This window comes from Electrophorus electricus, chromosome 7 (genome assembly GCF_041902795.1).
Source record: "Electrophorus electricus isolate QZ-2024a chromosome 7, ASM4190279v1, whole genome shotgun sequence".
NCBI classification, from domain to species: Eukaryota; Metazoa; Chordata; class Actinopteri; order Gymnotiformes; family Gymnotidae; genus Electrophorus; species Electrophorus electricus.
Genome location: NC_137503.1, coordinates 11,363,530 through 11,378,042, shown reverse-complemented (window position 1 = coordinate 11,378,042; position 14,513 = coordinate 11,363,530). Strand labels below are relative to the sequence as shown.

The 14,513-nt window shown below is 40.9% G+C and overlaps 1 protein-coding gene across 14 annotated transcripts in view; it reads right to left on the bottom strand.

Annotated features, from left to right (window-relative positions):
* rap1gapb (RAP1 GTPase activating protein b) overlaps positions 1–14,513 on the bottom strand; it is a 51,699-nt gene that overhangs the window by 12,267 nt on the left and 24,919 nt on the right. For 9 of the 14 annotated variants that reach the window (XM_081717186.1, XM_081717183.1, XM_081717187.1 and 6 more), the window contains 2 exons: positions 11,473–11,508; positions 716–812 (listed from right to left, as the gene is read on the bottom strand). In XM_081717186.1, coding sequence (XP_081573312.1) covers positions 716–812; positions 11,473–11,508 — 133 coding nt within the window. Of the gene's footprint in view, positions 1–715; positions 813–3,427; positions 3,538–11,472; positions 11,509–14,513 lie in introns of those variants that run through there. The other 5 variants (XM_081717193.1, XM_081717195.1, XM_081717194.1 and 2 more) reach the window with 2 other exon arrangements.

The following is a 14,513-nucleotide window of genomic DNA, read 5'->3' as shown; positions in this document are numbered from 1 at the left end:
TTTTCATTGGGATAAATGAGGAAAGGGATATAACCCTCTAGGCCAACAGTCTGTGAACGTTCAATTATTGACCATCTGAAGGGCAGAAAGAGCCCCCTGATGGATGCTTGAGGCTTTACAGCCACTGTAGCTACGCAGGCTCAAGGTCTAGACTTCCAGGGGATTACCTCATCTTTCAAGTCAAATAGCCACAGATAGATGTATTTGCTGTGTGTACTAGCTACCTTCTTGTGTATGTGCTATCTGTGAACTGCATTGGTTCCAGATGTCGCTGAGGTGTTATGGTGGCAGTTGCTTGCTTAGGCTAGCAGAGGCCTGGAACAAAACCACTCCCTTAGCAGGAAACGCACACAAAAGATTAAAGAGAGAGAAAGGATCAGAGGAAGAGAGGAAAAGGACAAAATGGTGATGAAAGAACAGGTGTTGTCAGGGCTTTTTTTTTTTAAGGGAAGAGGAAAAGAAGAGTTAGCTATTACTATAGTTTCAATCATAAAATAAAAACAAAAACATGATGAGTGTAGTAATAGAGGCAGTATCCAGGCCTGGGGGGAGAATACAAGTTTGTCATATCAGTGATGACACTGCTGCTGCACAAGTAAACCAACTGGTCATTTGCAGCAGTCAAGCCCCAGCATTGCATGCAGCGCAGAGGTCCAGGACAGAGGACAGAGTCCCAGAGACTGAAGGGCCAGAGGACTAAGGAGACGTATCTTACCTTCAGAAGCACAGGAGCAGGGGACAGGAGCAGTGAGGGGGGCAGCAGAGAAGGCTCTAACGTGTCATATATTTGAAGGATGCTGCCATCTTTATTCCTGGAGACAAGCAAACAAACATTATGTCAGCAAGAAACAACAACCCCTTCCCACAAATACCCCCACAGGTTACATGGGTTACATGGGCCACCATCTGCCCAGCACTGACTGCATGCATGTGTTGATGCTCATGACATCATAAGTGTCATAGAATTGGTGTGACCACGACAAATAGAGGTGCCCAAAGCTCCAAAGGTATATGTGTGTGTGTGTACGTACACAAAACACTGGGTGGGTGGGAGAATAAGCTCTTAGTTTTCTCAATTGCCCTTTTTTGGCTCATGCTGTCAGGTCTATAATTAGCCAGGGCCTGAACTCAGGAGCTCAGTCCAAAGGCATTACTTCACCCAGTACTGCATCGGTGCAATACATTTAGTTAAGCTATTACCAGCTAATACCAAACCAATTAAATCTCCCCTTAGATTCAAGTCCACAAAATGTGATTCACTGTGGCTAGCAAATGTGGTCAGATTTCATAACCTCAGTTCAATGTTTATTAAGTGCACAGGCAAAATGATTGCAAATATTAAAGGCTTGGGGTAAATATTTGATGTGTCAGATCAAATAACATGAAACAAATGAAACCAAATCAGCAAAACCGGATTTCCAAACATGGGGAACAAGTGGGTTGACTTGGTAATTTCTGTTTGGATGTATGGAGCATTAGAAACCACCATACCTAAGTGAGGTCAAAAGACCTTTGCCAGCCTACAAAACCAACAATCCTGCCAAGGCAAAAATATACTTAGTACAAGAAAATGTTTTAGTGTACGATATATACTACATAGTATACACTACATTAACACAACACTGTTAGAAGGGAAGACATTTCAAGTGTCACAGATAATTGACTAAGAATGTAAAATCAAGCAAGTTTGATGAACAAGAGTGCAAGTGCGTTTGGAGTATGTCAAGTCTGGATAGGCAGGTGACTATATTGTCTCGACAAAAAAGCAAAACTGTAGTGACAGTGTCCATTACTTTTGGGTAGGTGGGTGTTTCAAACAAAAGCTAGCTAATTTTCTTCTATCAAGTTAAATCACTACAGATCTCTGCTGCAATTTCAGTGTTGGGGGTCTTCTACTGCTCTCTCTGTGTTGGGTGTCTATTAATGCTCTCTCCTTCTCAGTGTTGGGGGTCTCCTACTGCTCTCTCCTACTCAGTGTTGGGGGTCTTCTACTGCTCTCTCCTTCTCAGTGTTGGGGGTCTTCTACTGCTCTCTCCCACTCAGTGTCGGGTGTCTTCTACTGCTCTCTCTGTGTTGAGTGTCTTAATGCTCTTTCCTTCTCAGTGTTGGGGGTCTTCTACTGCTCTCTCTGTGTTGGGTGTCTTTTACTGCTCTCTCCCTCTCAGTGTTGGGTGTCTTCTATTGTTCTCTCTCTCTCTCTCTCTCTCAATGGTGGGTTTCTTCTAATGTCCTCTCTGTCTCTCTCTGTCTCGGTGTTGGGAGTCTTCTACTGTTCTCTTCAGTAATAGGTGCCTTCTACTGCACTCCCTCTGTGTCTTGGCTGCCTTCCACTGTGCATGCTCTGTGTAAAGCTGAAAGCACTTCAGCTGTGGGCATTTGCAGATGGACATGCTGAGTCAAAGTGAATGCCCCTCCCCAACCAGAACGTCAGTACTGTTACTTGGTAGTATGCACCAGCCACTCCCAGCTGAGACAGACAGATGAGGGAGCAGAATAGCTTCCTGAAGACAGCCTGGGCTAGTCACACACATGCCAAAAAAGAGATATATGAGTGTATGTGGTTTTGTGTGTGTGTGTGTGTGTGTGTGTGTGTGTGTGTGTGTGTGTGTGTGTGTGTGTGTGTGTGTGTGTGTGTGTTTGCATGAGTTTGTGTGTGGGTGTGTGAGTGCATGTGTGCAGGTGTGTGAGTATGTGTGTGTGTGTATTTTCTAGCCTATATGTTTAACATGCCACAGGCACAGACTGTCATACAGTGTGTTTTTCATTCTCCTTCAACTATTATGAGTGACTAAATACATACACACACTAAATATATACAGCACCCAACATAATTTAGCCAGCTAGTGTTCTAGTGTTTCACATACTATGAACATAATGAAAGTAGGAGAAAGGTATAAAGTAGTTGCAAAGTTCCAGAGCACCATGCAAAGCACAGGCACCTGATCATACAAATGAATGAATTAGCATAGAGCTACCCGAGCAGCCTTGGAGATTGAGCAATGTGTGTGTATATGCGAGAGAGAAACAAAATCACTACACCATTTGCCAAATTATGAAACTATACTGGGACTCCTTAGGAAAAGTAATGAACTGCATATGAAAAAATTGCTTGTTGTACTTTATGTGCACACATACAAACATGCATAAATGATCACACACATACACACACACACACACCTTCCTATAAGATGTCCATAGTAAATCAGAAATGATAACCAACTTGCTTTCAGTTTAGAAAGCATGTCTCTCAAAAGACACACTGCACGGCATAGAATCACTTATCTGACTCTTTTCTGACTACTGCGTTACTGCTGTCTGATTGATCTGAGTCTCCTCTAATGCTATATAATACTGCAGTCCTTAGTACTGACAGTTGATCTTATCACAGAAAGGGAGGGTGTAGGAAGGAGGGGGGAGGATCACTTACTCCGTAGCTGAGCAGAGAACACAAATCACTGTTGAGCAATCAGTTCTGTCGCTTGCAGCCAAAGCGCAAAGGTGACATGCAGAGTGGTCTTTCTCTCTCCTGCTCTGTCTCTGTCTCTGCCTCTCTCTCTCTCTCTGTCTTTGTCGCTCTCTCTTTCTCTCTCTCGCTCTGTTTCTCTCAGGCACTCAATCTCCTCCTACTTCTTCCTGGTCTACTGTCTCCCTTTGAGACAGTCTCATTATGAATTAATATTATCTAGGAAGTGCACTCTAACATTTTATATTTCTTTCTTATATGAGTTTACCATTCTCTTTTGTTGCAACAGGCAATCTTAACCCTGTCAAGTGAGCACTATTTCGAATATGCCTGCTTTCCCTGTGCTGTGCTAGTGTGCCTGCTTTTGTGTCTATTTGTGTGTGCGTTTGGGTGTGCATGTGCGAATGTGTGTGCACGAGCATGGTTGGGTGTGTGTTCGTGTGTGTGTGTGTGTTTGTGTGTGTGTTTTCGTGCATGTATATGTGTGTGCATGTACTATCCAAGCAAGCATGAGTACTTTTAAAAGCATTCTAATCAGGGTACAACTCAGTCCTCTAATCTACTCTAATTTAGGCCGTTAGAGCCTAGCAAGTTCCCAGGGCTCAGAACTAGCTCAAAGAAAACAGCATCTGAGCAGTCTAGAGGCAGTTATAGGACAACGTGCCATTTCTAATAGCTTTCTGTTTTCTCACAAAAATCACAAGCCTTAAATGTATAGAGAAATACAAAATGCTGTCAAACAGTATGTGGGTATTAGAAATAAGCAAGCTCTTCCTGGACATTTGCTTACACCCACTACTTCCTCTGCAAGCCTGGTAACTTGACTCCTTCTCTCTCTGTGTCTCCTGGGCTCTCACCACAGGTGATGTGCTTGAAACAGGAGAAGTCCAGGGAGGCCAAGCCTCCTGCAGCTGCTTCCTCCTCGGCCTCAGCATCTCCCCCAGTGTCTCTCCCAACTGCTGCTCCCTGTGCGCTGAAGAAGCAGGGCGGAGGTGTTCCACACCAGACTGATCCAAGGTTATGCCGTTTTTCTCGCTCTCTCTCCCCATATTTCAGCCACGGTGGCTCAACACTTAGTCTAACTAATCTTACGCAACTAATCTAAAATTATCTCTGAAATAAACTCAGAATAAGAAAAAGTAAATTATGCTAATGCATTTTTCAAATATGTCAAGACCCATTAGGGCTGTACAGTTCAGATAAATTGAGTGAATAGCCAAGGCATTTTCCACTGCCAGATCATTCTGGATAAGTGTTTTAGCATCAAGTCTAATAAGGCCCAAGTCATGCTAGTAAGAAGGCTGAAACCTGAAGCCTGTTAACCTTTTTGGCAGGTAAATGTGTGGAAGCCACTTCGTAAAGGCAGACATGCTGAGCAGTAATTTTAGGTTGTAATGCAAATAATTATGGTAGTGGTGATAAAATATTTTTCAAATGAAGAATAGATTTTACTGTGTTTTTTAAATAATTCTCACTTGCCTCATCTTTCCCTCTGCCACATAAACACATCCAACTACAGGGAGAGCTAGACCTGCACACACAACACCAGTCCCCCAGCCCTTTCTCCCAACCCCTTCTTTCGGCAGTAACTGAACAAGTTAATGAGGTGTGAACTTCATTGGATGGAAGATGGGTCCAGTCTACATGCTTTCCTTCTTGTAAATCTGAGTCTATGTACCCACTTTCTTGTGCTTGGACTGTCTTATTACAAGACTAGAGTGAGCATAGTTTTAGAAAGGTGATTATAAATTTCTGACATGCTCTCAATTCAGTCAACTAATGCCATCTTGAACCTCTCAGGCATCTTATAGCTTTGGAATTGTTTCTGAAATCCAATTCCATAAAGAAAAAACACAAATGAATTCTCTCCATTCACTATATACCCTTGGCTGGTTTCTCTTGGCAAATTTATGTCTCAATTGTGAGACTACACTAGCAAAAATTACAGGCTCTCTCTGGTTAAGGTTAGACTTAACAGTATCATCCACATGAAAACCAAGCACATTTACATTTATGGAATTTAGTTGATGCTTTTATCCAAAGTGACTTACAATTATGACTGAGTACAACTTGTTGCATTAACATCACAAAAATATGATAATTCTAATATAAGAAATTACAGTGTATACTTTTTGAGTATTAACAAAGGCCAGAATTCAAATGTCAGAAAACGCAAACCATTGACAGCGATGACAGAATTTTAACCTAACTTTTTTTTATAGATTATTATACTCAAATAAGACATTTCACAACCTATGACATTGCTGACCTGACACACCTGTTTACCAAGATATTGAGATTATGAACTGTGTTCTACTTCTTATGGTCTGATGAGATACTGTCTCTCTCTGGCTGTCTGCCAGCTGCTGCACCATTTCTCTCTGCCTGCTACAAACACACGCACACACGCATGCACACACACAGTGTAAAATGAACTCAGTGAAAGAATAATACTGATTACATAACAACTTTCAACATACTGCAGATGTCCTCACATCTTCTCTTATAATCATCATGCAGCTGATAAAGGTTCACCCCTCAGTGAACTACACCATATGTATCCAGTACCAGTAACCATCTCACTGCAATCAACTATTATGTTTCTAGCACACCCTCTAATATAGTCACACAGGCAGCTCAATCGGATAGAACTGGTTATGGATGAGAACAGGAACCGGTTGTTCATTCCCAGTCTCGCCTAATTACTATCCCCGCTGTCCAGCTTCACACAAGCTAACATCAGGACTCTTTCAAACCTTCCTATTCCTTTATGCACCATGAGCAGGACGCAGAAACTCCAACTCACTCATAATGATCCTCAACATTTGGATACAGAGTGAATCATTTCATGCAGTCAGGAAAACAGTCCAGGAACATCTATCATATTCACTATAGTGAAGTGTTCCCTGCACACAGTAACTGCTGGGAGAGAATGCGACAGTACTCTCAGTGTAAAGGACAAACAGGAGTTCTGCAGAATGGCATGTGGAGTGACAGAGATGGCACCTGAGAGACAGAACATGCGAAACACTTCCTTTCTCTCAAATGTCTTATGTCAAGGCATCTATGTAACATTTCCTCTATAATGCTGAGCTCTGACTGTAATGACATCACTAGTCACCTACTTCTTCACAGTATATGACATAGGCCTTTTATCTGAGCCAGTGCTCAAACCACAGTGTAGCTGGTTGGTAACATTGTTTCGCATCATCATACTCAAACAATGTCTTATAATATCAAGTCCTTTGTTTACACAATATCAATGAAGCCCAACAATAAAAGCAACATAGTTCAACATATTCAACATAGTTAAATATTTTCCCTGGATTCTCTGTAGCACAGAAATCTTTAACTCCATGCCTTAGATCCAGTTTCCAGTCCAGGATTTAGCAACCATCTGCAGGCAACTGAGCAGATAATTGACCACTTTGCCATCTCACATAACTGTTATGAGAAATCACGGAAGACAGCACACATTAATAGTCTCAGTCTTGTCATGCGCTCGTAAATTATCTGATTGACAAGAGTAATAAAATGCAGTAATCGTAAACATGTTCCTAATTATTTTTTGCTTTTCATCCATTAAATACTTTAGCTGCATATTGAATATCAAATTATAACAAAACACATATTCCACGCACTCCACACATTTTGAACTGAACTTGTATTTTCTAGTAACTGGACCTGTGATTTCAATATATATATATATATATATATATATATATATATATATATATATATATATATAAATGATATATATAAATATAAATAAATACATGTATATATGTATACACACACACACACACACACACACATATATATACATATATATATATAAAAATGTTGAAATCATATATATATATATATATGTGTGTGTGTGTGTGTGTGTGTGTGTGTGTGTGTGTGTGTGCGCGTGTGTGCATGTATATGTATGTATGTGTGTGTGTATGTATATGTATATATATGTATATATGTGTATGTGTATGTGTGTATGTATATATATATATTTATTCCATATTCCAGAGGGAGGGAACTGTAGCCCAGGGTGAGACCACGCTGTTTTTCTCTGGAAAGAGTTTCAAGCACGTGTCCTTGGGAAAGTGCACCTCAGGTTACTTTGCACAGCAGACTGAACAAAGCACAAGGATAGTGACTAGATCAAACAAGTAAAATGCAAATCTCTAAAGCTGAATATAACTCAATATCATTAAAACAGCTTAAGAGTATGAACAGCAATAATAAAAATATAATTGACATGTCATTTCAGTACTGTTGACTGATATGCCTTAGCTGACATCATGTGAAGCGGGGGGAGAGTTGGGCTACTTACTCAATAAAAATGTCATTCACCTTAAGAAATCAAACTGACATTAAAGGTAGAAGACAATGGGTGAGACAGGACAGAACTGAGGGCATGCCAACAAATATCCCCAGTGCTTTGTCTCAGGCCTGGCAGTGGGCAAAGTCGCATTTGACTGGCCCATGACTGAAGCAGCCAAGGGCAGATCAAGGCCTTTGATTGATTCTAATGAGAGTAAGGACAAATTATGCTTTAGAAGAATGACAAACTGAGCACTGTGTCTTCTATCAATGCTAATTCTGACAGCAGTGCTGGTTTTGGCTTCTGTTTTATGAAGGGTTAGGGCTAGGGAAAAGTATTTAATCTTAAAGAGACAGTAAGGTTTCATACATGTCCATTGGAGAGACAGTTCAAGGATGTTAATGTAGCAGTTTAGTCATGCTTTTACACTAGGACATATTTGAAGACATTTTGGGTGTGAAGCAATACTTCAATCCCAAAGATGATTCAGGGGTTGCTAGAGAATTTTCTGGATTCTTTGCAGTGTGTGAAATCAACATCTGAAATGCTAGGAGAATTGTCTTGAACAAAGAAGCAACAATAGACAGTTATAACCCTTTTCCGCTTTAACAAATACAACCCTTCGGGAAAAAAAGGTTTAATACAATGTCTGTTGAGCTCATTTTTAACCAGTTCCAGGGCCAATGAAAAGGTCTATAAACACCTGACTCACAGTACCAGGTCATTAATGCAGAAAAATAATTTGCTTTTAAACAAAAAACATGAAGTGATGTATTGAAAGGTCAGTTCAAAATTTATATAAACACAAACTACAGACAGAGCATAGCTCACATGGTGACTAGCTGCCAAAATAATCCAGTGAAATTTTTAATGACTCTTGGCTATTTATCTGCCCAATAAAGAACAGACTTCAAAACAGAAAGGAACGTTATTATGCTGGGAATATATGGTAATGCAGTGGAACAACAACAGTGTGTGTTTGTTTGTTTGTGTGTGTGTGTGTGTGTGTGTGTGTGTGTGTGTGTGTGTGTGTGTGTGTGTGTGTGTGTGTGTGTGTGTGTGTGTGTGTGTGTGTGTGTGTGTGTTTAACTGTGCCGTACAGATATGAGAAATGTAAAGAAAAGAAAGACGGCATGTTGAGTTGTCTCGTCCAGGTTTCTGCATGTGCTACCAGGCTTATCTGGGGTGAAACACATAGAAACTTGTCTCCTATCATAATAACATTTTCACTCTTTCTCTCTCTCTCTCTCACGCACAGGCCCAAACCCATTTCACCCATTGCCCCTACGACCCCTCTGTTTTCTGCATTCACATCTAGGGGTGGGGACAAGTGCAAATGGATCATATAGCCCATGCAAGAGAAATCACCACAGCCGAGTACAGCATATTACAAATATCTGGCAATCACCCACTGAGTCTCTTTACATAAACGCCGTTGACTACTGATGATGTATCAGGTTCTTTAAGGGATGTCCAATTGTGTAGGAGAAGGGGCAAGAGTACACTTGAAACAAAAGGTAGGGGGTAAAACTCAGAAATGGGCTTGGGAGATATTATCCCTCTGTTTTCCCTTCTACAGTTTCTTGCTCCCTTCCTAAGTCATTAGATAAATGTACACAGTGCCTGTATAATACTTCAAAACCATCGACGTGCTGTATGGATAAGTAAACACTTGTAAATTTATCGTGAAATAGCATTGCTTTTGGTGTCAGTGGTTGTGTCACGGAATGCTCACCTCCTGCGAGTCACGTGGTTTGACCCATCATGTGCAGCGGGAGGATCTTTGTTTATTTGTAACCACGTCTGCGCACCTGCACTGGGTTAGTGTTTTGTCTTTGTGTATATAAAGCCATGTCGTGGAGTGCAGTGCTGTCGGTCTTTGATATGTTTGCCTTTGTGCATGTTTGTCTCTGTATATGGTTGTCCTTGTTCACGCTAGTTATATGTATGTAGATGTTCACCGTTTATGTCATGTGTGAGTGCCATTGTTGTTTTCGTTATATGTTAATAAATGTCAGTCCACATCAAAGGAGTCTGTGTGTCCTGCCCCTCGCCCTGCGGCACTCGGGCCATTACAGGTTGAGTGTATAGCTATTACCTGTGAAATAAGTGTGAAGTCACATGTAAAACAAAGATACACAGGAACTAGTTCCATGACAGGAGAAAAGGCTATCTAATGTTACTGCTAGTGGTTATTAGATATTGATGTGTTTGTTGTAGAAATCCACTCTATTTCTAGACTTGACAGTTAATACACAGCTGTTCTTGTACCTCTGACGAATCGACCCAGCCCACTAGTCTTGCCATACCCAGGCCTAGATCACCCTCTCTTGAGTACTAATAAGCAACACCTGTTTACTTCCATCTGCTTCCTTTAAAGACTCCTGTTCTCCCAGTCCAGTTTGTGAAGTATTGCTTTTCTAGTATGCAGACCGAGCATTCTCTTCCGCTGTTGATTTTCCTGATTACCGACCTCTGTTTCCTCCCTAGCCTACACCTCACTCCTAGCATTTCGGATCACTCTGGACTGTACCTACCAGTTTTGACCTTGAATTTGACCGACTACTGTCTGCATCGTGATCTCCTGGTTACTGACTTCGATCCCACCAACTCCTCGCACAGCCCATATGTTTTTTGATTCTAATAAACTCTTCTGTATTTGGATCCATGCCTGCCTGTGTCCTAGTGTTCATGACAGTACCCCAGGCCTGATGGAGTTCATGCAGAGCTGTTTTTGTACCCCAGGCCTGGTGGAGTTCATGCAGAGCTGTTTTTGTACCCCAGGCCTGATGGAGTTCATGCAGAGCTGTTTTTGTACCCCAGGCCTGATGGAGTTCATGCAGAGCTGTTTTTGTACCCCAGGCCTGGTGGATTTCATGCAGATCTGTTCTTGAACCCCATGCTTTATACTATGCACCACAGGTTAAAGCTAACAGATGGTGAGTTCACTAGGCTTTAAACCACCCCCAACCCTGGTACCCGCATGGTTAAAATTAATCCCTATGACGCTCTAGAGTGGTGAAATCAAGAGGAACTGTCCTATTGGTTGCCCTTGACATGGGAAAAGATCTCTAAGGTTCCCCTTCAAGCAATAAATTACTGTGGTGTAGAGCAAGAAAATGGTGTCTTAATGGTGTCGCCATAATGAGTGCCCTTCTAGTGGAGAAAACCTAATGCAGTTCCATATAAGGTGCCCTTACAATGGTCAAAAAACACTATGGGTGCCCTTCAGTGGAAAAGTAAAAAACTCACAAAATGCCCTTCCAAGCAAGAAAACACAATAAATTGCCCTTGCAATGGAATGACAAAAATCCCAGTAAAGAAAATTAAGTACAGTTCCCTACAATCTCCCCTACAACATGCCCTCCAGGGCTGGCATTTTGCCAAAGTGGGTGCCATGACAACAGTCCAGGGGAGTCAGCAAATATTTTGCTAAAGATTTTGAATTTCTCTCTCAAACATTGCTTACATTCAAAACACAATAAAGCCTAACTGTTAATTTGAATCCTGGATGAAGACTGTTTTATCATGCATGATGCATCATAGCTTCCTGCACACTAGTGGGCTCCTGTGTTATGCAGGAGGTGCTACTTTAGTTTTTTTTCCACCTGAGTCTGCCACTGTTTAGGACACTGACAGCTGAGTAAAAGGACAGTAGAGAAACAACAGGAGAGAAGTGGCAACTCACCATGGACCTCTAGCTCTGGAAAAGGATTTATCCACTCTGCAAGGCAAAGAAATAGCTTTTACTATACCAAACAAAATATATTTTAAAGAACAGAAACAAGTACAAAAGGACTCCATACTCCAAGTGGGACTCTATACTTTACATAAAGCACTCTCACTGGACCAGTCTCCACAGATCCAATAGGATCTACATTCCAATAGGATCTACATTCAGCCTAGTCCTAACACTTGATGTCCTTTAGTGCCCAATAGTTAAACCTATACTAATAAATCAGCTAGCCTCCTGAGATGACATAATCTGACATTCTAATCAGTAAGCACTGAGACACAGTCTTTTCTACAAGCCCAGTGGATTTAACTGAAAAGGTTGAATATTAGCTTCATTCTCATTTTAATGTGCAACAAGTGAGTTTCTATGCTTCAAAATATTAATGAGCATTCACTGTGGAATAATATATTTTGCCAGGTTTTAGCATTGAACTTAAAACAGACTTGAAATATTGAGCAGCATCCAAGGCTCTGCAGTAGAATGCTAATGAGAACGGGTAAAGATAGAGTCTTCCTGAGGAGGCTGTTCCAGCTTTATGAGGCAAATGGCATTTTGCTCCATTCTGCTTAAAGCACATTCAGTGGCTGTAGAGGTAAAGCTTGAGATTCTCTAATGGTGAAGTTCACTTTCACAGCTAGAGATACAGATGCAAAAGCTAATAATAACCTTAGAGGGAGGAAGTGGTATTTGCATTGTTTAAATCCTCACAAAACAATGGGATCAAACCCTTTATTTGAAACTCAGGTGAGGTGGCTCTTAAGAACATGCAATCTTGAGGGCAGTTCCATTGACTATACATACATTTGATATGCTTATATGTGGTGTCCTGATTTAAATTCATTCACAAACCTTTAATGGTGTATATGGCTAGAAATTTGTCCAGTACACATACACACTCTCCATACAAAAAACTCTACATATACAGTACAGGGAGTATTTTTAAATTTGGTAGTTGTTTAAATGTACCACTGGGTGGCTCTGTGCTGTCAAAGGCCTTCCTTAGGGTCCTATGAAATCTATTTTTTCCTCATTTTCGATTTTTTCCCAATCAGATTTCTAGGACTATGTTAACTAACACCCAGTATAGCTTTCATTATTAAGCATGTTATGTTTATTAAACATCTTGTTATATATGTTATATACAAGAACTTATATATATATATATATATATATATATATATATATATATATATATATATATATATATATATATATATATATATATATATATGCACATTTCTGTGTTTATGTCCACGATTCCATCTGTGTTCTCCACATTGCACAAATCATTCTCCACATTGCACAAATCATACTTCCTGCAAATTTTGTGCTCCTTTCCACTTGTCAGATCCTGAGTGCATGCTGTCCTGGAGGCTAGGGGTGGAAGCTTATGCTAAGTGCTGACTGAGTAGTCCTGCCTGTCCAAGGTGAGCCCAGCATAGGAATGTCCAGAGCCCAGCAGGGAGGGCCTGCATCTGCCCTGCCGAAATGTCAGAGCCGCTCAGTAGTAGGCTGGCGTCAAGCAACCGTTGGGCTGTCCACATGGATCTTGCTGACGAAGGTGGAAAGAGATGCTGTTGTGTCAACAGTCCGGATAAACAGCCGAACCGCAGACTCCAACTAACGTGCGGCAAGGAGAGCTTCCATTTCTTGAAACATATTGGCTTTAGAGGATTACAGAATATTTTCATGTTCATGTTCACACAATGTTTCAAAGTTTCTGTGAACCATGCAAGTAGACAGTGTCTGCAGTGTTTGCAGACTCACAGCACAGAGTGTTTAAGAGTGAATATGCCACTATGAGGCTTTGTGTTTAATGTGTTTTTGCTCCAAACATCAAAGCTGAGAGTACAGAACACATGAAAATCGAACCCCAATATCTCCAGTAAATCCCTGAAAATGTCACTTCGGTGTAATATCTAAATATGTTCGCTATGATTTATAAAAAGACCTTCAAACTGTGGAATACAATACATATATGCAGTTGTGTTGGTAAGAGTTCCTGTATGTAATCAATGCAGTTTTGTATGTGTGAAAGTGTTCTTGTATAAAGAAATACTCTCTCACAGTATGTCTACCTTTCCCCCTCACACATGCAGACTGACACATACATACACTGTGCACTTAGGAGGAAGTGTCTATTTGAATCAGGACTTATTACATTAACAGTGTTTTCATTACTGGGTAAATTAACACCAAAGAAAAAGGTGATTCAGACAGAAGCAGTTAGTATGTGAACAGTCAGTATGTGTGAATATAACACCACAGAGAGCAACAGGTTCTGCCATTAAGGCACAGCCATTTATAAATTTCAAGTCTGGTGCAGTGCACAGTCACACAAACAAAAATATTGTTCACAAAACTGTCATTATCTGCTAATAGCAATTTCCTCCGAAACATTCCTGAAATGAAGAAGGTGGTGACAGCTAATTGGTTTCTGTCAATTTCCATTTCTCAGTCCTTATTGTAAAGAGACAGGCTGAATAAGTTCAAGTAACTTTGGAACTGCCTTTTAAAAAGTAGCATTAGATGAACTGTTTGACAGCAATGTTTACTTTGTTCTACACATTTCAGAAATGCAGTTATGGTTCTGGCCAAGAGCCTGTATTTATCACAGTAGCAAAGTGCCTTCCTAACAACAACAACAACAGCTATTGACACTTGCAACATTATGGGCCAATGCTCATGCAGTCTATGGGCATACTCGAAACAAGAGTGGATCCTTGGGTTGTCAATATTTAAAAGGAAGCTATGACTGAAAGGAGGGCTTACCTTCTGTGGTGCTACAGAGGATGTGGTTGAGGGGGGTGGGGGGTGGGGGTTGGGTTAAGGGTTAAGTCCCAGTTCCATGAGGCAGGGCCCCAAAACCAGCCCTTTAAACAGACCTTGCTAAAGCAGAAGTTCCTGTGCTCTCCTGTTGAACTCAGTGCAAGCGAAAGAGGAAGGCAGGCACATTTTCCATGTCCTTGATGTTGTCTCATTACTATACAGCC